This window comes from Vitis riparia, chromosome 18 (genome assembly GCF_004353265.1).
Source record: "Vitis riparia cultivar Riparia Gloire de Montpellier isolate 1030 chromosome 18, EGFV_Vit.rip_1.0, whole genome shotgun sequence".
In the NCBI taxonomy this organism is placed as follows: Eukaryota; Viridiplantae; Streptophyta; class Magnoliopsida; order Vitales; family Vitaceae; genus Vitis; species Vitis riparia.
Genome location: NC_048448.1, coordinates 11,735,350 through 11,759,308, shown reverse-complemented (window position 1 = coordinate 11,759,308; position 23,959 = coordinate 11,735,350). Strand labels below are relative to the sequence as shown.

Below are 23,959 nucleotides of genomic sequence, written 5' to 3'. Positions count from 1 at the left end.
ATAGAAGAAAATGACCTATCATATAAAAACAAGTCATTTACAAAGCATTCTGTGGCTGCCAAATCGAAATCATTCACATCTGACATCTTGTATCAGCATTGTCCAGCAAAATTCCGCAGGTGGGGTGGTTACCGAGCTCCTTCATGGGTGATGCAATCGCTTAGACGCAACCCCATATACCCTATATATGTCCTGCCGAATGTTGTGAGCTTTCTAGAAGATGTTCTATCATATGGTAGCTCTATTCTAACACTGGGAAACAGGAAACAGATGCTAGTCTTGCCTTCTAAAAGAAATAAATACATACAACAGATGGGCTGTAGTACACCCATGAAACCCAGAAAGTGCAGTAAAAAGGAGCACCTTCTGATAGCACTCCAACGGATTGAGCCTAATCAACTCTTCAAGCTTTATGCTCTGGGGTTTGGCTTTCCCTGCTAATGTTATCCGCATACAGCTTGACACGAGTTTTGATTAGTTTCAAATATGAAAGGCATTCCCCTTATCTGCAAATTTACCATTTTCAGTAAATAAGTCAAGATCACAGATAGTGCAAAAGCCATACTAATATTTTACAAGCAAAAATACATACGCTGGGCATCAACGTATTAATATTTTAATCTGTTGCAACATACAGTTATAGTTGGGTATTGTAATTAAAAAGGAATCTCACAGAACTCATGTTCAAATATCTTCAAAATTGTATAGCCATTAGTCTTTGAAATTGTTGCCATGGGCTCCTTCTATCCAAACACTCCTACATAAATACTGATGTTCAACATTCTAGATGCAAAACAAGATGATTCCGAAGTTCGTAACTTAAATCATATTAAAATACAGAAAATGCATGCAAACCGCTATCCTACATCTAGTATTGACAGCATAAGCAGAAAGTAGTAGGAATAAATGTATATCTTTAAAATATGTTACAGCACTATACAAATGTACCTCCTATCGATGAGGCTCTAGTCCTTTGAAATGAAAAATGAGAATGAATCATATAAAGGTGGGAAAGCAACTACTTTAGAGAGCAACTACCTTAGAGAGAAAAAAAGATCCATCATGTACTGATAGATAATTTAAGTGTGCATTTGTTCATAGGGATATTGGAACTATTCTCCTCTGCAGAAGTACAAATAAAATTACGCACACACACATACAAACAGATGTGAAAGTAACAGAAGCAAAGTTTATTTAAATCCCGCATAAGAAATTTCACTAATTGATAACAGAAAAAAGTCATAGTTACTTGATGAAACACAAGCCTAACACCTTCGTCCAGCCTGAATTATGCTCATCCTTTCTATTGCGTTTTTCTCTTTATTTCTACTTCCTATATGATTAAAAGTATGGTAATAACTGACAAGAATACAACCTAACCATCACTAGGAGTATTGCTCTTGATAATGTTGACATCGTATGCATAGACTACAATAAATAGAATATCGATGCAGGGACAGAAGAATTAGGTCCAACACCAACACAGTTGAGAAGATACGTCATAATTTGCACCTAGCAATATTTAAGAACTCTGAAGAAATTCCACAACAAAGCAAATGAAACCCAATTACTGTGCCCATAGTTGAGAAGGAAAAGCAGGAACATACCTCAATCAAACAGCCACAAGTAAGGCTTACACTCTCACCAGGGGCTACGTCCTTGCCATTCATTAAGATGGCCCGCTTGCCAAGATTTTTTAGAGAGAATGATCCACCTCTTTCCATTTTTATGATTGCCTAAATAAAATGGAAGAAAAAAAATTTTACTTCAGGTTAGGGTAGAATGTGTGATCCACAGTGGGCTGCTACCAAACAAAGATGACAGCAGAATGTAAAACATGTCTAACAAGCTGGAAAGTGCTCCTGCTGAAGCTAAAAGAAGCAATAAACAGTATCATTCTCAAACCAGACTGCAAGCACATTAAAAAATTATAACTGTAAAAAAATTAAATATGGCAACAAATGTCATTCTGGAAGTAACTAAAATTTCTTAAGAATATCTGGAATAGATCCGACTTTCATCAATCAGAGAAAATAACATAATTAACTAGAAAACTCTACCAATGGCGAAGCTGAAATTAACTAGCATTCCAGAAAATATCATCCTTCTTCTCTCCCACTAAGAGCACTTATGCTCATATCAATCTACATTATCTCTACTTAATTCTGGGAGAAAACCTCCCCCTTCAACCACACTAAACAAATCCTCCCTCATGCACATATCCTGCAGAAATCATATTAATTCAGGAATTTTAATATCATTCATATGTTTGAAAATGGGTCTAATCCAAAAAATAGTAAAAAAACAGTCATCAATGTTAAATAAAAAGGTCAAATTAGCAATGCAAGTATCTAAAGATGAAACAAACAACAGATTTGTCTTATTACACAGCAGATATTTTAGTGCAGCCTTCTCTCAGCCTTTTTAGAACTCTGACACCATTGTGGATATGGTAGCCAAAACGGCTGTCTTTCATCAATATCAACTGTAAATCCTCATAAATGAAGATTATACAGTCAATTAAAGTTTTCTTTGTTTTGATGCTTCTGATTTCTAAGGTACCATATAAATGGTAATACCACCTGTCTAGTTCATCTAATACTTGAGAAGCCACTAGCAAATACAAGAAGTTACAGCGAGTTTTGAGGGGAAATTTTGTTCATAGAGGTACAGGCATTATAATAATACTTGTCTTGAGGCCCTTGCTCCTCTCAGTATCAAAGGGATGAACCTCTTTTTCATGGCACAAATATCACTGGAGATGTAACGCATTGTGGAATGGGGCTTTTCTTGTTGGATCCTCAGATATTTGTTCACTCATGGTTCTTTTACCACTTCTATGAATAAAGGCATGCTATTACAGACACAGCAAATGAAAAAGAAAATGTCAAAAAGGAAAGAAAAAGATGTGGAAGAAATCTTTTCATTGATGTATTAGATGAAACATGTTAACACCATTCCTACCATGTTTACATAGATTAAGGTGGCCAAGGTAACCTTACCTGCCGACGAGATATTTTATTTGCGCAGCCTTCTCTTCCCAAGTCAATGTCAACAGTAACATCTTCTGTGGCTCTACCGAGTAGAACCTACAAGGTCAAATGCAATTCATTCAGAAAGAGGCAGCTCCGAAACTCCATGCAAATCATCCAACTATTTCATATCATTGATTTTCAAAACAGCATCACCTGATAATTAGCTGACTTAACACAGAATTTGCACCATACTTTTCCATCAACTTACATCCTGATATAGAGCAGATAAAAATCTTTTCCAACTTGGGAATTAAGGTCCACAGAGGATAAGCACAAGGTAAGTGACTAGGAATTTGCACCACATTCAGGTTTTTTCTTTTCTTTTAATCTAAATAAGTTCTATATGATGTTCTAAAAGTTCCCAAGAAACTAGGGATGTAATCAAAACCCAGTCCTGGCCCAACAGCCTGAACTGGGTCTGAGGTCCCTCCCCTCCTCTTATTAACTGCCAAGCCTACCAGCTCCATTTTTAGAAACTAAAAGGGTTACGCTGGAATGAGACTTATAAAAATAAGCCACCCAACCCAAGCCCCTTAAAAAACAGCCTGAGGAGCCAGACTGGGCTGGGAAACAACCCGACCCTCCCTGAGCATGAGCCTAGAGAAACTGGTTCCAGACCAGCCCTTTTACACTTATGCATATAGCCAAGCTTCTTTCGGAGTTTAATTCCAATTTTTTTTAACTGCATTTATAAAATGTTTCTATCAGGGTTCAAAATCTCAGCTGTGATCAGTATGACTCAGCTGAGGCAAAAACGGTGGAGAAAATCAAAAGCCACAAAAATGAAGAACTTAGGAAGGAAAGTTCAGAGTCTTGGCCTCAATTTGCATCTTCATCCTAAAGACCTAAGCTTTTGCATCCTCCTATGGCTGATTTATCTCTAGTTTAATGTCTTCAAACCTCTGAGATGATGTGAAAAGTAGTTGGTTGAGAGGTGAAATGGGTATTGTGCAGAGAAGATGAAACGGGTATTTTCCAAACAAATGGGTATCATGGAGAGATGGTGCGAGAAGTTGTCGACTGAGAGGTGAAATGGGTATTTTTTTTAAAAATGGATGTGTTGTAGAGAAATGGTAGAGTGAGGCTTTTGATTGAGTATTTGGGATTATATGAAATGATTATGAATATTAAGGTATATATGAAATAAATAGGGTATTAATCTCAATATAATAATTCAAAATTAATTGATAGAAGTACTATAAAATATATTTATCTTTTAAATTTTATTTATTTAAATGAAAATAAAATTAATAAAAAATCTTGTTTTTTTATAATGGTTTTATTTAGAATATATTTGATAAAAAAAATGATATTTATATTTTTAAAGGTGATTCATGGTCATTTTTTAATGATTGAAAATATTTTTTAAAATTTTTCTTTTTTAATTGGTTTTATCTAATATTTAGTATGAGGTGATAAATAAAAGACTTTTAAATTTATTTCAACCAAGGTTCAAAATATTGACCGAGTTCAGCATGACTTAGCCAAGTCGTATCCGCCTCGACACTTGCCGCGACAAGTCCGATACCACATATGATCCTATGCACAAACTCGACACTAAATCAACAAGACTCGGTTGAATCGGTTGAGATTCCAAGTTAACTCGATCAAATTGATTAAATTACATAAATTTTTCCTCAAAACGAAGATCACAATAAAGTGTTAGAAAATTTTCATAAAAATCAAAGATTCCCCTTCAAACTTTCAGCCCATCAATCCCATCCACCATGATGAAGATCAAAGAAAAAGAAAAAAAAAACAAATTAAGCCCTACCTATGACTATTTTGGAAGTCTATAAGAGGAGAAACCACCAAAGGAATGAGGGCATTCACTTAACACACCACAATCGTGTACAATGGAGTGCAGGACTGATTCTTTCACCAGTGAGGTTGGCGACCATGGCTCAAAGTGGTAGGTCTTGCAGTGGTGGTAAAAGTGAGTAAGGTGGGTCTTACAATCACTACTTGCTCTCCCCTCCCAAAAAGGGTCTTGACTCTTGTCATGGAAGTGTGGGTGGCTGCTTGCTCACCTCTCCCGTTGTGCATCTTGACTCTTTCAGAGGTAGGGTGGGAATTCAAAGCCTCAAAGATTGAGAAAGTGGGAGTTGACTTACCAATTGGTCAAGTAAAATGTTTTTTTTTTATATGTGGCAAGGAACTTAATGGTAATAATATAGATTACATAAAATGCATTTATATAGTGTGTTTTTATATAGAGATTATATTTTAAATTTATTACATCATATAAATTTTTTTATCATATATTATTCTAGAATTAAATTATATTATGAAATCAATAATTACTTAGAACAATTTCTTTTTTAAGAGAATCATAATTATAAAAGTAATTATTTAATAACATATTTACATTAGGAAATTAATAAAATTATTTTGTATGGTATAAAGATTATATTTTTATTGAACATGAAATTGATTATTGAATTGTATGTCTTTAGTAAAAGTATCATTATATTTGAAATAAAATAATTTTCAATTCTTAGCATTATCATAAAAAACTTTCGGCAAATACTTTTATAACTATATTAACAATGTTAAATGTGAAACAATTTTGTTTAATTTTTTTAGCTTATTTAATTATACCTATTTTTTTTATAATTTACATAATATTTTTATAATTTTTTGAACTTTCTAACTATTTTATTTTGCAAATCGCTTGATACCAACCCGAGACGTCGAGACCAATGCGCCTCCAAACCCTCCGAGTCAATGACCAAAACCATGACTTTGAACCATGATTCTAATATGCTTCTATCACTATATAGATAATGTTTTCTCTCTATATATATATTTTAGTCTATGTGATTGTATTTGTTTTTGTGATCATTTTAACAATTCTTTTAAAAAAAATTGGAATTCTTAAATTAACATATTTTAAGTATCATTTGATACCGATCTAAGATACCGAAACCAATGTCTCTGAAGACCTCCTAAGTCAATGACCGATACAACAACTTTGAACCATGGTTTCTATAGCAACCAGATCCACCCCTAAAACAAAACTTTAAAGAATGAGAAGTCTACAACTTACTAGTAAATATGCCACTAACTATAGAGGAATCCAACAAAACATGACTATTGTACTTATTCCCAAATAATCTGAGTTAAGGCTTTGTTGAGTTAAAATACCTCTGGTTTCTTAATATAATGCTTTGAATGGCGTCCATATAAAACAGCAAATGCCCCATGGGTTGCAATGGTTCTTTGCATATAAGAATGGACACCCTGCTCCAGCCTTATGATAGCCCTCTTAGTGTTCTCATACTGGTATCTTGAGACTGCAAACAGAGATCAACAGAATCAACTGAAAATTGCATAATATATACAAAAAATAATTTACATGCTACTTGTTCAAGGATTGCACAGGTAAATTGTACGCACAACTCAACATAGCTTTTATTTACACCATTTGGAATGTTACAAATGAGATAACAGAAAATTAACAAGAAAAATAAGATGTATGGATGCTCACAAAAGTAGTGACTGGATGCACCATAAATGCCTGGATTCAGGATATGCATCATGTAAATTTGATCAATATATTGAGACCAAAATTTCATGCCACACAAAATACCATGAACACTACAAGTGTCCCATTTCTCTGCTATTTGTAATTTTACTTTCATTTTGTGTTCTTGCCCTTTGAACTTGTTCTATGATAGAACAAGTTTTCATATTAAACATTGTCTGTGTTCGATCTTCATAAGTTAGTCATCCATAGATCAGTACCTGTAAAAGATTGTGGATTTTCATTCAATTTGATTTAGGGTTGTGTTTGAATCTGAAAAAAATACCTCATTCAATGAAATTTAGTATAAGGGTATATTCATTGATGTTTTACCTAGTTTATATATTACAATTATTCCCCCCACCGCCCCACCTGACAAAAAAAAGAGAGAAAAAAAAGGAGGGCTTGATCTACACCCCATTGCTTAATATTTCATTGTTGGAAAGTTAAACTTGATTTAGAAACTTTATGAATATCATAATTAGATTTAGTTTCTAAAAGTCAAGGGAGAATATTTTATGGTGAGTGATTATTTTAGTTTCTATTTTTGAGTTGTCAAGTCCTAGAAGGTTCCTATATTTTATTATTAGGATTTTCTATTTGTTAAGTGTGAACATCTGTAAACAAGAGATTATATAATATTTGAATAAGAGTGAGTGGTGGAATACAATAGAAAGCAATTCACAAATAACTACTATATCATCTACAAGATTCATGAAACATTAAAAACCATCAACATGTCAAATACAATCATGCATAGTGTATTCTTTCATTTTATTCTGTGTATCTTTGTCACTGCTATTTCCTATCCCAAAAAAAAAGGGTCAGTGTACAAACATATACATTATGAACAATTAGTCATTACAAGAATTCTAGCTAGATCAAGATTTACCTTCCCCACGGCAATACTCTTGGTCATCTGGATCCAAGTCCATATCAAGTATCTGGAAAAAAAAAAAAAGCCAAGGAAGCAAGAAAAGCAGTGACAAATAAATCCAAAAGGAGGAACAGAACAATGGTCATTCAAACTAACAGGTTGATATTTAACATGTACCATTGCTTCAATATCAGAAACATATGGTATGTCATCATCACTCTCAATAGGTTGTTCTTCCTGATCAGGTGATGAGGGGTTCACTACTGGGTCCAGTGCAGCAAAATCTAATGCTTGATGGTTCTGAGCTGTAGATATAGCATCTACTTCCTGTTTAATGCCACAAGCATTTGTCTGGGGATAGCTTCTAAAGCCATCAAAACCATGAACCGGCTTCTCCATGAAAGAATCAGTTGAGTTGTAGCTCATTTGCCTAGCTGGTTTAATTTCTTTAGTCTCTTCCTTCAGCATTTTAGGAAGAGGAGTGTGTGCTTTAACATTAACTGGGTTGAGACTTGAATTGCCACAAACAAGACCTGCACTTCTAGATGCCATGTGTGTGGAGTCGCTTTCAGTCAACTCAAATTTAATGTCACAATCACCAACTGGATGGTTTAGACCTATTTTGCTCAACGCCTGTGATCCTTTCATCCGGGAAGATACATGGGATTGTCCAGGGCTTTTCAGTTCTCTCTTAAGCAGGCTTGGGCATCTTTCACTACTCTTTTGATTATCTGTGAAATCCTTAACAGCTGAAGAAGTTGGGTTATTAGCTTCATGAAAACTTAGTTGGGCTGCAGATGAAAGAGGTGATAAGGGAATCTGATTAGGCAGAAAAACATCATCATTGCATGGAATATCTGGGTCCTCAGTGTTTAATGCGCAGCAAATAACTCCATTACACATCTCAGGAAATTGAGGGTTTAAATCCACTGCAGTTGATAGCATTGGTGCCTCTGGATTGCAATCAGCATGTCCATCACCACAATGGATGCTCCCATTGTTATCTAGTTCCCCAGCGCAGGCACCCTGAGGAATCACTAGATATGCATCTGGACCTACTGATGCTTCAGGTTCGGTTATATCAGGCACATGATCTTGATTACTGTCAGTAGGAGAACTCAACAAAAGTGAGTTCAAACCATCATAGTAAGATTTATCAATTATATCTTTTCCATCAACATCCATGAAAAGGAGCTCATCATTGGGAAAGTCCAAAAGAGAATTGGATAGTTCCGCTAAATAACCGTCTGGGCTAGAATTGTTCAATTGGTCACATGGCATTGAGTTTTTTAACTTGGTTTCTGAGGGCACAACATCATATCCGGATACACTATTGATCTTAGCATGACCATCATTAGGAAGTGCAAATGTATCTTCTGTATGGTGATCTTTTTTTCCAAGGCTTGCATCAACTGGAATATCCGGGGCTGAAATACCCTCAACCGTGTCCCAGATTGGCATCCCAGGAAGTGGAGATGAATACCCTAAATTGTCAAATGAAGCACCACAATCTGAACCTGGCAAGTCGAAGGCCTGGTTTCCTCCAAATTCAGAGCACACATTGCCAAGATCACTATTAATTAGATCAAAAGTAGAGGGAGGTTTTGCCTCTAAATCATCAGCTTCAAACAGGTTGCAGGCAAGCAATTCTTTTGGTTCACCTAATTCATCAATCCCAGAGCAATTCCCAGTATGAGGCAAGTTTTCTCCAAGAATTTGAGGAATCTCTTTATGTATAGAGTTCTGCTCAATAGGAAGATCTTCTTTTACTGGATTCTGGACTGCTGCATGAAATCCATGGGCACTGGTTCCAGCACCACTGGCAGCAGCATTATCTGTCACCATTTGAGGAAAAGCACAATGCATGATATCCAAGCTTGGTTCCTGAGTTCTGAAATGATTTGATATTGGATCTTCGAGCATGTAATTTGGAGATACAGGCTCATCTCCATTTCCAACACAATTACTGTTACTGGGAGCAACCAGAAAACTTAGATCCATAGAGTTAAAAGGCTCGTTGCAGATCCTTTTACGCAAGGCATAGTAGCAACTACGGATAGTTTCAGCTTTTCTCTTCCCAGGAACACATTTGTTTTCTTTTGAATTTCCAAATCTATTAAATTTTGATGGAAGAGTTGAAGCAGAACGTTCAAATTCAATCATGCGAGCAGAAGCTTCTCCAGAAAGAACAGGATCATAGAGGAGAGAATGCCACCGATCTTGCAGTTCCCGAACTGTAAATCGTCGAGAAAATTGCACTGCACCTTTAGCAAGTGATTCCAAGGATGCACCAGCCTGCAAACCCAGTGGGGAAATGCCCCCAAAAAAACCATGGATTACAGAGCAGAACAGAAAATCCAATTGGCTTTCATTAATCGACATTTGTATGAAAGGATCCAAAGTCGCATTAACGTCCATTGGTAATTCAGGAATATATGGCATTTGAGATTTCTGAATTTTTTTGTCATAGCTTCTATGAATAATGGTGCACAAAACAATGGAAAAAGATTAAAATCGACTGCACTAGCCTCGAACAGTTAATTGGAAACAGAACAGTAAAAATCAGCAAGGATACTGCCACATCAAAGATATCATTTGGACTCTTATCTGATGCTTATCCTGTCAAAATAAAGTGCTTATAAAGTATATAAGAGAGATAGTAGTCAGCAATGAATCCAGAGCTACTTTACTCATCAAAAAGTCCAGTGTTCCCTATTCATAAATCAGCATTATCCTTGCAGTGTATCATCCCCACAACAGTCAACAAACAACAGGTAGTAAATGATATCCCAACAATCAAGTATTATATTCCAAAACATGAGTTTTCTAAATAGCAACACATGAGAGAACTTAACCTTTTTGGTATGATGTCTAAAATTACTTTCATTATTACAAAATCGCCCTGTTTCTTGTAAAATTTTGAAACACAAGCTAAACTCTCATAAAATATTAAAGTGACAAAAAAAGCTCTCCATCAAGCATTAGTTTGTTTAACTCAAAAGACAATTTTTCATAGGAAAATAAATATATTTAAGGCCACCTAACAAACAGGGTTGCAACCAAAGTTCAGAGAAGGTACACTGAGCATGTGAACAGAAAAAAAGGATAGTAAAAGGCAAGAAAAGAAGCTACAAGGGTTTCAAGCCCTACCCCTACCCAAACCATCGACAGAATCAAACCAAAATACATATCAGGCCCCAAGGGGAACCTTGACCAATCAAAAGGGGTTTTGAGGAAAGCTTCCTTCAGCAACTGATTCAAGTGGACATTCTCCTTAAAGACTTTCATTACAGTCCCTCCAAATGCACCAAAACAAGCAAAGAGGGGACATCCTCCACACTGTTCTCAGCCTCTTTTCCAAACCTCTACCATGCCAATCCAGCGGTAACTCAAAAGAGAATTAGAAATGCCTCACCCTAGAGTGTCTAACATCATTTCATTTTCTTCAATAGTGGTAAAATGGAAGAGAAAAGTAACGAGAAAAACACAAAATATTGGTATGACCTAATCAATGCAAAGAAAATCAAAATATTATAGAATGAAATGATGATGCAAAAAGAAAGTCGAACTAAGTAATTGAAACAAAATATCAATAACTAAGAAAGCATTACAAACGTTGAACAGGAAAAAGTATGTTGAAATGGCCGTGTTTTCCATGAAACCTTTGCAACCTTGAAAAGCACCAGCACAATCCATCTTCCCTCATAAAAGTTCTCTCTTAATGAATAACCATTACTATTTGAACCAGGTTTCTCATGGAAGATTTTGACCAATGTGGCTGTAACAATCTCCCCAATTTCAAACTATTGGCTTTCTCGACAAGACAACAGATTTTAACTTCTATATTCAATTTGTTCAAGGCCTCCATTTGTTTTTTATGAATCCGTACGGCTAGGAAAGAAAGTGACAGAGAGAGAGAGAGAGAGAGAGATAATGAACCTTAAGCAATTTTCCTTTTTTCATGTTCTCCTCCATTTATGCCACACTACCATAATTTAATGGAATATGTCCAAAATTATTTAAATCTTAAATGACAAATCGCTATTGCAGTCTTACCCATTTACGTAAGTACAAGAGTACCGTCAATATCTAATCAAGGAGGCAGCAATGAAAGTGATCATATATACATAAGTTGTGATCGATAAGGTTCAGATCATCAAAACACCAAACCATCCAATGTAAATGCAGTTTTTAGTGCTAGTTATCAAGTTACAGAAGCGACCACAAAGGCTTTCACTTTCAAGTCTCTTTAAAATTATAGTCATAGCAAAATCTTGGTTTATATTTAATCATCGAGACTCCCAAGTACATGAATTATCTAAAGATAGCAATTGAACATTCAAGGCTTGTTATTCAATAGTACAACATGACTTATACCCGCCAAGGTAGCCCAATTGGTCATGGCAAACACTCAGAAGTGTGATCCTAGTAAGTGGCACATGGTCCTGAGTTTGAAACCTATCATTGATGATACCTTGAATTTACTCAGTACTGGTTATTGTGAGGCAGTCAGCACCTGAGGTTTGGGTCCCCATGGAGAGTCTTAAGGGCTTGGCCATGGAAGCTTCCTCAATTATAAAAAATAAAAAATAAAAAAATAGTACAACATGACTTATATGCCAATATCAACATCCACAGATATATTTATAATTTATTTATATCTATCATAATCTTTTTATGAATGAATAAAGTGAGTTACAAAAAGATAATACAAATTTATATACGCATGATTTCAATATAATAATGGGATGCCTGGTCCTCTAAATCCGGAACTAGTTTTTTTGTATAGGTAAAAACACAATATTATATATAAAGAGAAAAAGGCACCCAAAGGCTGGCCCAAAGCATCAGAGAGTATACAATAGGGACCTAAAGGCAAAAACAAAAAAGAAGGGGGGCTACAGAAAACTTCACCCGCCCTTACCCGGAACTAGTAGGATAGAGTAAATAATTTCTTTGTTAAAAAAAATAGTTAAAGAATCCCTTCCTAAGTTGTGCTTACCTTTTTTTATTTTTTGTTTGATCAGATGCTTACCTTTTTTATTGCACATAGCTTTCCCTATGCATACATCTAAAACCTAGCTCCTTCCCTAGACATGAATCTAAGAAAGTCAATTACTAAGTTGATTCAACCATTACAAATTAAAACTTCCTAGAAGAGCATTTCAAAGTAGAGATGAACAAACTTTTTTTTCTTTTTTGGCATTTTACATTTACATGGTTTCATAACCAATTATTCATCATTAGCTAGATCTATGATACAAATAATATCAAAATACTAAAACACTACATTTCTAACCTTTGTGAAGTAGAAGAAACTCTAGGTGAATCAAAGGAGTTCAAAAAAGCACATATAGTACTTTCGTATTTATTACCGAAGTTCTATCACAAGAAAGTCCAAGCATATATTTTATTCGATACAAACACTTCTTCTTTTCAGGGTTCAGTGTGATAATGAGAAATATTCCTATACATGCAGAAATTAGTTACTATCATAATTTGATGAATTGCCAAGTTACAAATGGGATGCCCTAAGACATTACAAAATCTCACTTTAGCCAAAGATCCAATCACATGAATGATTGAAACTATAGTATCGAACTTTTAAATAGCATTATCCATTATAAATGCATTTTCTAGCATTTGACTCCGTACCACTAAAGGATTTAATCACAGTCTTGAAAGATAGCCCTATCACATCACAAATGCCTATAAATACAAAACATCATATTTATACAATAGAAAGTACCATCAATCAAATTTATAATAGAAAATACTATTTTATATTTATTCCCAAAAATTTAGAAAACATATGAGCCTTAGAATTTGAGTAACACTTGACATGATAAGGTGTTTTTTCTTTTAATGAAGGATGCTACATAAGTACATATTGTTTGGATAGATTGCACCGGTGCACTAATAATTTAAAAGTAAAAGGCCTCAATGCTTCTATTATATGGACATACAATTCATAAAATTACAACAAGGACTACATTTTGACTTACCTTCCATGCTCGTTGGAGAAATAAAAAATGAAGGTCTAGAAAGCTCTATTTCTTTAATAGGCTAAAAGCATGTAATTTATGATACTGGAGAAATACAAAATAACCAAGAGATGGTGTACCAAAAGGGGAAAGATGAAATAATAATGATAAAATTTGACAAGAACAAAGCTATACAAAATAAATATTATTGTCTCACCATATGAAAAAACTTGCAATAGCCTCATTAGAAATTGAAACGAGTGATATGTCTTTTACTTACTTTTTTTTTTTATAAGTAAAGAGAAGTATATTTAAATGAAAGAGGAGACACCAAACTAGTGCCCTCTAGGTATATAGGGAGTATACAAAAGCAGTAAACCAAGGTAGCGGGCCGAAACCCCTACCTATAACTAAAGCCTAGCCACTCAAAAAAGCTAACAAGAAACCGCGGGCTCAAAACTATAAACACCCTAACCCATGACCACAGATTACATATAAAAGAATGTTTCAACCTTTGGATTGACAACACCTCATTCCCAAAAGCCAACAAATTTCTTTCCTTCCAAACTGACCAAAATATACATAAGGGGGTCATTTTCCACGCCTTTTTATGGATTTTCCCCACAAATGCTCCATACCACCCAAGGAGAGTTTCCTTAACTATACCAAAGAGAACCCACTCCACACCAAAGAGAGAAAAAAGAAGATTCCACAATGCCCTCGTCATAACACAATGGAGTAAAAGATGATCCACCGTTTCTGCTTCAGCAAGCCAAAGAAAACACCTATTTGTCAAAGAATAACCTCTCCTCTGGAGTTGGTCCAAAGTTAAGATTTTGCCCCAGGAAGCTTCCCAAGCGAAAAAAGCTACCTTTGGAGGCACACACGCTCTCCAAATACCAACATAAGGGAACAAAGCAGAACCACCAGGCTCCAGAGTAGAGTAGAGCGACTTGATTGAGAAAACACCACTTCTAGATGTTGTCCAAACCATCTTATCCTCGTTCTCCCTTTGCACCCTAAAAGCTTAGATTTTTAGCATAAACTGTTCCATCATCTCAATTTCCCAGTCATTAAGCGCCCTTGAGAAAATAGGGGTCCAACCATTCCCTACACCATCTGGGTTCCACACTTCCGAAACCCAGGCGTCTTTAGCCCGGTAAATGGCAAAAAGAGAAGGGAATGACTCGTAGAGAGGCTCATCTCCACACCACTTATCCTTCCAGAATCTCTCTCTCCGACCATTGCCCACACGGAAGGCTAAACTGCTATACATACCCAACCACTCCTTTCTAATAGCTTTCCACAGCCCTACAACATGCCTCCCTCTTTCGACTCGAGTACACCAACCCCCCTCCTCTACACCATATTTGTGACTAATCACTTGCTTCCACAAAGCCTCACTTTCACTGGCAAAACGCCAATTCCACTTACCCAAGAGAGCTTTATTCATCAACGCTAAGTTTCTTACCCCCAAACCACCTTTCTTTCTTTCCAGACAAACCAGATTCCACCTAACAAGATGAGGCCTCTGATCAAGCACACCTCCCCCCCACAAGAAGTCCCTTTGAATCTTCTCCAACCGCATCCTTACTTTTCTGGGCAAAAGGAAAAGCGACATGAAGTAAACCGGCAAATTGGAAAGAGTGCTCCGAATTAGGGTGAGTCTTCCCCCTTTGCAAATATACTGTCTCTTCCACATAGCCAACCTTTTCCTAAACCTCTCTTCAACACTATCCCATACCACCTCTGATTTGAAAGGTGCCCCCAAAGGCAATTCCAAATAACTGGAAGGCAGACCACCCACCTTACAACCCAACTCCAGAGCCAAATCCTCTATATCATTCACCCTCCCCACAGTAATAAGCTCACTCTTCTCCAAGTTAACTTTCAACCCTGAGCAAATCTCAAACCCATGCCAGCTTAGATACGTCAACTGATCCTGAGACTCGTCACAAAACACCAAGGTGTCGTCCGCAAAAAGCAAATGAGATATCAGAATCCCTTCTCCACCCCTACCTCTAGCCCTCCATCTAGATAAAAAGCCCCCACTGATGGCTATTCTCATTAAGCAACTAAACACCTCCATAGCTATCACGAACAGGTAAGGGGATAGAGGGTCACCTTGTCTCAAACCCCTTCAGCTTTGGAAGAATCCGGAAGGAGAGCCATTTATAAGAACAGAGTATCTTATAGTTGAAATACACCACTCTATCCACTTAATCCATCTCTCCCCAAATCCCATTTGCTTTAGCACATCCAACAAGAACTTCCAGCCGACATGATCATAGGCCTTCTCTATATCCAATTTGCACATCACGCCCCCTTGATTGCTTTTCAATCTGGAATCCACAACCTCATTAGCTATCAAAACCGCATCAAGAATTTGTCTACCCTCCACAAAGGCATTTTGGGGTTCCGAAATCACTTTTCCCATTACCTTCTTGATTCTATTTGCCAACACCTTGGCCAACAACTTGTAAAGGCTTCCCATAAGGCTAATCGGTCTGAAATCTTTCAAATCTTCTGCACCTCTCTTCTTAGGGACTAAAACCAAGAAGGTTGCATTTAGGGATTTTACAAATCTGCCCCTTTCATGGAATTCTCTAAAAAAGCCCATAATTTCAAACTTCACCACATCCCACCCAAAAAGCCAGAACGCCATTGTAAAGCCATCCGGCCCCGAGGCTTTGTCTTTGCCTAGGTCCGTAAGAGCTGCTAACACCTCTTCCTCCAAGAAAGGGTTCTCCAACCCCTCAGCCTCACTGTTATCTAACCTCATAAAAGAGATCCCGTCGACACTAGGGCGCCACCCCTCTTCCTCCTGGTACAGCTCTTGAAACGCCCCCACCACACTGTTTCTTAAGTTATTTTCCTCTGAATGCCAACAACCATTAACTTTCAACTTAGACAGCTAGTTTCTTCTACTATGAGCATTCGCCATCCTATGAAAGAATCTGGTATTATTGTCCCCCTTCTTCAACCACAACTCCCTAGACTTCTGCCTCCAGAAAATCTCTTCCTTTATCACCCAAGACTTGTAGGACTCCCTTGCTCCATTTCTTGCTTCACAATCTTCCATATTTAAAGTTGCATATTTCTCCTTTTCATCCCAATACTCAACTTGCTTAAGAGCTTCACCCTTTTTAGCCTCAACTAACCCAAACTCTTCTTTATTCCAAATCTTCAGAATATTTTTAAGGGCCCTCAATTTAGCATCTAAAATGTAGCTGGATGACCCAATAAAATTTAAACTTCCCCACCACGTCTTCATCTTGTCTTTAAAACCCTCCTCCTCCAACCACATGTTCTCAAATCTGAAAGGGGAAGGTCCCCTCTTCAGCCCTCCTCCTTCTAGGAGGATTGGGAAGTGATCCGAGACTAGTCTGGGAGAATACCCTGCATAGCACCATTGAACAGATTATCCCAGTTATCCGTCACTAAGAACCTATCTAGCCTAGATTGGACCTGGTTATTCAAACCTCCTCTCCAAGTAAACGGACCCCCCCTCAAAGGATGGTCCCTGAGCTCCAAATCCTCTAACACTTCTAAGAATCTCCTCATAGAAGCTGTAAGACCACCTCCCCTACTACACTCCTCTGGAAACCTTACCAAATTGAAATCCCCTCCCACACACCAAGGGTCACTCCATAACCCTTTAATTGACCTAAGTTCCTCCCAAAACTCCTCTCTATCACCACTGCAAACCGGCCCATACACACCAGTAAACACCCACACAACACCATCCACACAATTTTTGAACCGGCACGAAATTGAGAACACTCCTTCTTCCCATCCCACCAGCTCCACCAACCTATTGTCCCAATACACCAAAATACCCCCAGCTGCACCCCTAGAGTTGACTACTCTCCACTCTATATTTCTTCCCACCCCCAAACTTCAAACAAGCCTCGTAGTCATTTCTTTAATTTTAGTTTCCTGTACACAAACCACATCTACTCTCTGGGATTTAATAACTGACTTGATAATCCTCCTTTTATCCCTATCATTAGCCCCTCTAACATTCCACACAGAATTCTTATCTTCATTTACACCCTGATCCTGAAGCCCCTCTAAAAATACCCGCGCTAGATCCCATTTTTGCCTTTTTGTAGCTAACAGTCCACTCCAACTTCTTGAGTTCCCTACTGGATTTTGAAGATTTTAAACTCGTCTTCCTAGTCACCCCTTCCTTGCCCTTTTGCTCAATTCTCCCCTTCATTCTCCTTAAGAGATATAAGATCTCCTCTTCTAAGCCTTCCATGGGCATCCCCAAATAGCGATTGAACCTCGCAAGGCTACTAGAACTCCACCCTTCCCCACTTCCCCCTTCTTCTATGTGACAGGCACCCTCTTCCTCACAAAGACTCATAAAAACCACCCCAACTGGTACAAGAGCTAACTCCTTCCCTCTTTCAGCGTCACCCGAGTCCCAAAAATGTCCACTCCAATCTCCGCAGGCCGACGCGGCTCTGTTTCTCCCCATTCTAGTCTCATAACTACCCAACTCCCCTTTTGCTCCGAAAGTCGACCCCTCCGAAGCCCCTACAGCCTCGGCGTTGCCCCAAAAAGAAGAAGAAAAAGAGTAGGAGTATCCCCGATGCCCCAACTCAGAAGGAGGAAAAGGACCAGCGTAATACCTAGAAGCCTCCTCCATGAGAGCCGTGACCCTCCACCGACGCGGCGTCAACTCGATGGCAGCTTTAACTTGGACAGCCATGAGCTCCGATTCCATCCCCCCTTCAACCTCCGTGGGAACTGAAGAAGCCCTAGCCGAGGAGGACCACTCCACAAAACCCATACCAGAAGTGGGCTTAGAAGCCCGCCCCCCCCCCCCCCCCCCAGCCCGCCTTTTTAAAACTAACGAGTAGTGGGCCTTTGGCCCAAAACATTTCCTCACTTAAGCCCAAGTCTTCATTTCCTTTTAAAACTTGCCCTTTTCTTTTCTGGGCCCAAACCCACCATTAGAAGGGCCCAAATCACCTGCAAAAGGCCTCCTTCCCTCTGCACCTGCCACCTCACCTTGCCCTCTGCCACACTCAAACTGCTCTCCTGTCCCCCGAGCCTGCAACACACTTTTACCATTTTGAAACACTCTCACGCTGCCACTGGCACGTGAATCCCCCCCTCCCTCATCCCTGACCTCCCGCCTCTCCTCATTAAACCAGGCTGATCTTGCTACCACCTCTGAAAACCATGGAGGATTTTCCCACCAGAGACTCACCATCCAACAACAATTCCCGGCTACCACCTGCAACGTACCCTATCTAAACTTCCAGGGGCTCTCACCAAAATACAAGCCCACTGCAGATCGGAGAAAAAGGTTGTATCCTCATCCACAGCTATGAATCCCCCGCACCTCTCTCCTATACTCTTGAACACTTCTCTACTCCAAAGGTGAAGTGGTAGACCGACTACTTTCACCCACACTTCCTTTGGGTGGCTTCCATTTCTGCAACAACCCACTTCAGGTCCCCATTTATGCAAGAAAAACTCTCTCATCTGAAGACTTCTACTACCCCTTAATAGCACCCACTCCGCTTCCACTTTATCTTCAAATTCAAACAACACTAAGGCTCCACCCAAACGGGAGATTTTTAAACCTCCCTTGACAAACCACCTTTCATATGCCCACTCCTTCAATAAGGACAAAGCCGGAACGGCCTCAACACTATCACCAAAACGTCCTACCAAGCAGCGACTAAGCTACTCTTCCCTATTGATCAAGTCCTGCTCACCAACATGCACCCATAAAGCTTCCCTTAATTCCCATGTCTCCATTCTCACGGCATCTGAAAAAACTCCTTTCCTGTACCTCTATGATCCTCCTTTATAGAGGTGGAAGTGCCCAGATCAACATTCCTCATGGCTTGATTAGTAATTCCAAGGGCTCTTAGCTTCTGAGCCAGCATAAACCACCCTCCTACTAAGCCCTTACCTTCTGGGAAAACTAGACAAAACCTCTTCGCCTCCAAGTCCCTCACCGAACATAGCAGATACCTACCTGCAACATTTGAACGACACTCCAACCTATATTTCCTTCCTCCTTCTTCAAAAACTCTAAGGCGCCTCGAGCTTGATTCTTCTCTGCACCAGTCTTCCACTCCTTCCAACAGAGAACTAAAGTTCTTTTCACCAAATTTTATCCAAGAAGAGAATCCTTTGCTTCTTTCCAGAATAACCCCCCTCAGTTTGCCTCGAATCTCTTCAATGGAGATCTCAAATGTCTTTGATTCCACCGCAAACCAGCTCTTACCCCCCTTCGGAGCTCCTCTCCCCTCCAAGAAAGCAGCCATTCCTTTTCCTAACTCTTTAATCTCAAACTCCTTGGTCAAGCATCAAAAAAAGAGAAATTGAAAAGAGCTATATGAAATCAATATTATTGTCTCATCATGTGAGAAAACTTGCAATAGCCTCATTAAAAATTGAAAAGTAATGAACTCTTCAAGGAATTTGTTTGTGACCTTGAACCAGAGTGGGGTGAAGAACAAGTAGCAAATTCATATCATTAATAGAAAAAACTTTCATAGTCTCATAATAAGTTGAAAAACTGGGTTGATAATGAAATCTTCAAGAATTGATTTGCATCCTTGTTTCAAAGCTGGGGCTATGGCATTATGAATTGCTAGAAGTTGAGGTGGCAACTCTCTAGGGAGTTTTGTTTGAGTTATGCATTGTCAAAGTTGGGTGGCAATTTTATGATTAAGAGTCTCTTTTCAATTATACATAGCTAAAGTTGGGGTGGCAATTTCCCACCAAGCCTTTCACCACATCCCAAACCTAATTCATAACTCAACCCAACCCATTCTAGTTTGATAGGTTTGAGAATCAGATCTGACTGGTTATGAACTACCACTAGTATATAAGGAAAAACAAATTCAAAGGGCCTCCATTTTATAATGGCCAATAGAGCATGGAAAATAGAAACTTTTCTGATGATTTCCTCCTTTAGAAATTTACTTATCAAAAAAAAAGGATGGAAAATAGAAACTTAATTACATTCTAATGAGAACTACAAATCATAAGTAATACTCGATGTTTAGTTTAATTTTATATTGGCAATCCAAATTCAATTTGTTTACAGAGCTTTTTTATAATAATAATTCATGACCTCTTAGACACTTCTAATATATTTTCTTATTTGTCGATCCAAAAAAAATCATGATCTAATACTAAATACATATTTAATCACCCATAAAAATAGTATAAAATGAAAAACATAGAATCACTTCCTCCCCCAAACTTAAATGTAATTTTCTAGTTTTATAGCTAATAGTTAAACAATGTCAATTCACAAGCTTTCACAAACCCACAATTTTTTTATTTTCTTATTTTGAGTGCCACATGATAGAAGAACCATCCAACCAACCCTAAACTCCACCTAAACCTTACAATAGGCAGGCATTACCACAACCTATGTCACTAATGTTTATAAGGAGTTAGTCCATCCAAAAAAGTTGTTTATAAGTAGTTATAAACTCTAAAACTCTTCAAATTGAGGTCTCACAATGCCCATACGAGTAAACCAATAGGCCATTTGTAATCACGAGCTCTTTTGGTCCCCAATCATTTTAATTTCTTTTTTTCTTTTGGTCCTCATTCATTTCCAACAAATCAGAGAAGAAACAAACAAACAAATGGCAACCAAGGGAGGATTGTCAATTTTTTATTGGTTTGCACATCATTAGGCATATAAGGCTTTCTTTAATGCTCACCCAAAGGAGAGATCATTAAGTTTCATTCCTTCGCATTAAGATTTCCATCCCATGCTTAGAAACCATCTAATATCTCATTCTTGAACATCACACATAAATCAAAAACAGGATTTTCATCTATAAGTTTGAAATTTGACATTTTCTATTTTGTTCTTAGGTTTTGCTTTTCAATCTTCTACTAGCTAGCTAGCAATATTTACAAGATCACTACTAGCATTTTACTTTTTATTTTCTTACAGCTAGCACTACAGTATCTCAATCATACTATTTGTAGTTCATAAAACACTTTTGAGGCAACATTTCTTTGTACGAATTTTAAGGCCACAGTTGATCATTAAAAATTGTTTCAGAATGTCCTCATTCTCCAAACAGGCTCTTTTGGGCCTTCTCAGGAAAGGTATATCTCACGAATCATAATTGGCTGGATGCACCAGGTTCATTTCATTGGTGTTATATTAATTTTTCAATCCTTATAGCTTAGTGATTAACAATCTCAACGAGGAGCAGCCTTGATCATCAGCACTAATGCATTACTTAACAAACAAAGCCATAAAGGATTTAACAAACTGGAGTTCAAGAATGGACTATGACGTATCACCATATAACCTGCAGTATTTCTTCCATAACTTTTTTTTCTCCATTTTTTGTGATCTACAACTCAGTAAATGAAAAAACTGCATGCCTCCAAGCATAAAGCTTCAACCATGAATTATTCAAGGACCCAATTGTTCTCATAAGACTTTTGCCACTGAACACACCATTCTTTATGAATCATTTCATATTGTTACAAGTTCTAACTTTTAAAAGAAAATGAAGGAACAACCTGTGATGTGTAAGAGGACACTTCTGCCCATCGACAAGTGGCATGTCAAACACTTGTCAGAATGACACTTGTGCTTACACATGCCGATAACTGGTTCGGAGACTTATAAATTGTCCACATATAATTACCTCCAAAGCATTATTACGCCTTTATGCTACTGAACCTGTTAGGAAGTCATTCCCTTCTCTTCTATTTTATACTTTCTCAATACTTCACTCTTGGAATTCTTAATTAACAAGTGAAAGCATAAACAACCATGTCTAGTATAAAAATTTTGGGATGTTATGGGTCCAGCATCCCATGCCCCATGTCAAAATGTAAATCATGTGTTCATGTAGAATCATAATGGAACTTACAATTTATGGTTAGGTTTTAACCCAAAGCTTTGCATATTATTTCAAATTTAAAAAAAAAAAACCTGTCTCCATGCATGCCAGAAACATGAATTTATTATTAACACATCTTCGGTTCATACTCCAAAACATAATTTTACTTTACATAAGACATTCTAACCAACTAGAAACCTGACTTTTTTTTTTTTTTGGGTTAAAAATGGTATTGAGTTCATTCTGCTCCTGCCCTACTCCATGACCCAGCCCTTTGACACATGGAGAGGACATGTCAACATAACTTTACATCTATGGTTTCTGGAGGCAGGACATCATGCAATTAGTTTCAGGATTTTCTATGTATTCCCTAAGTATGACACTCCCTTTATACTCCAACAGCTCATGTTTAGCTAAATAATGGCTTTAGGAAAACTGACCTACTGACCCAAGCTCTCAAACATAACTAACCTCGTTCTGGCTGGAGATGGGAAGCCCACACCCCAAAACCTCCATAAACTAATCATACTAATAGCCTTATACCCAATTTTGAAAAGCCCTATCTTTGTCATAGCTTATTCTTTAACCAAAAAAACCAAGGATTCCAACCCCCCACAACATGAAGTATGGAAAGTGCTAAACAATCAGCACAGTTAACCCAACCCAGAAGAACACACTCTGCAAAGCCAAACAAAGGAATCAATTTCTCTGCTTCTTCAAAATATAGAAACAACCCATTTTCAGTTGCAAGCACAAGGTTTTATTTCAAACTTAAAAATACAAAAATTAGAAAAAAAAAAATGGAAAAGAAGCACAATAGGGTGAAAAAAGGGAACCCGGTTAGTGAAATCGGGTCAAGAAAGAGACGGAATCTTTGAAAACTATTGAAGAAAAGGACATGGGTGATGTGTAAAAAAAAAAAAACCGCTTACCTCAACTGCGTTCTTTAACAAAAGATCATCTTCAGGTTTCCATGGCGTGATAGGAGCAAGAGCACCCATATTTTCTGAACCACTGTTTCTCTCTCTCCCTCTAGAACGGTGTCTCTCTCAGAGAACGAGACATGGAAGTAACCTGGAAAAAGCGTGGGCTTCTACACTTTACAGAAAACCTAATGAATTGGGAGGACAAGCTGTAAACTTTTGAAACGTGGGCAACAAGTCGGCCCTCTTTGTTTAGGGTGACGGCCGATTTCATGGAAGTTTCATGAAATCAAGGTCTGCCTATGGCGCGTGCTTCCCAATCCGCTGTTGGGTCTTTCGCCTGATTGAAACGGGACTTGCAGGTTTGTCAGCCTAGGCTCTTCCTTCTTTACTTGAGTTGACCATTGACCCATGAGTCTACTGCCTTCCATATAAATAAATCATGTTTTTAAAATAATTAATTATAAAGCTCCGTAGATTACCCTCACCACCTCCTTCACCGCTGGATTTTGCACTTCATTTAGACTTTTTAACCGACAAAAAAAATTAGGAAAGAAAATAAGTTTTTAAAAAATATAGAAAAGATAGGAAAGAGAGTGATCAAACCGATGAGGTGATACCGATTCTTCCCGTGAAATAAAGAATGTAATTTCTAAATTTATAAAAAAAAGAGTCCTCAAAAAATAAAATAAAGAAAGTATTTTGTTAATGGACATACGATAATATAGAATTTTAATGAGAGATATTTTC

At 37.7% G+C, this 23,959-nt stretch overlaps 1 protein-coding gene across 3 annotated transcripts; it reads right to left on the bottom strand.

The window, feature by feature from the left end:
- Position 1: 1 nt before the first annotated feature.
- Positions 2–23,583, bottom strand: LOC117907107. Of its 3 annotated transcripts, XM_034820488.1 has the most exons (8): positions 23,219–23,582; positions 7,616–9,733; positions 7,454–7,505; positions 6,183–6,331; positions 3,003–3,089; positions 1,608–1,736; positions 674–757; positions 2–506 (listed from the first exon to the last, which is right to left on the bottom strand). In XM_034820488.1, the coding sequence occupies exons 1-7, from the start codon at positions 23,285–23,287 to the stop codon at positions 695–697; spliced, it is 2,667 nt and encodes an 888-aa protein (XP_034676379.1). In that variant the 5' UTR covers positions 23,288–23,582; the 3' UTR covers positions 2–506; positions 674–694. The 3 variants fall into 3 exon arrangements, 2 of the variants coding, with proteins under 2 accessions (XP_034676379.1, XP_034676378.1); XM_034820487.1 differs by lacking the exon at positions 674–757 and having other exon boundaries at positions 23,219–23,581; XR_004649943.1 differs by lacking the exons at positions 2–506; positions 674–757 and adding an exon at positions 2,061–2,223 and having other exon boundaries at positions 1,645–1,736; positions 23,219–23,583.
- Positions 23,584–23,959: the final 376 nt, after the last annotated feature.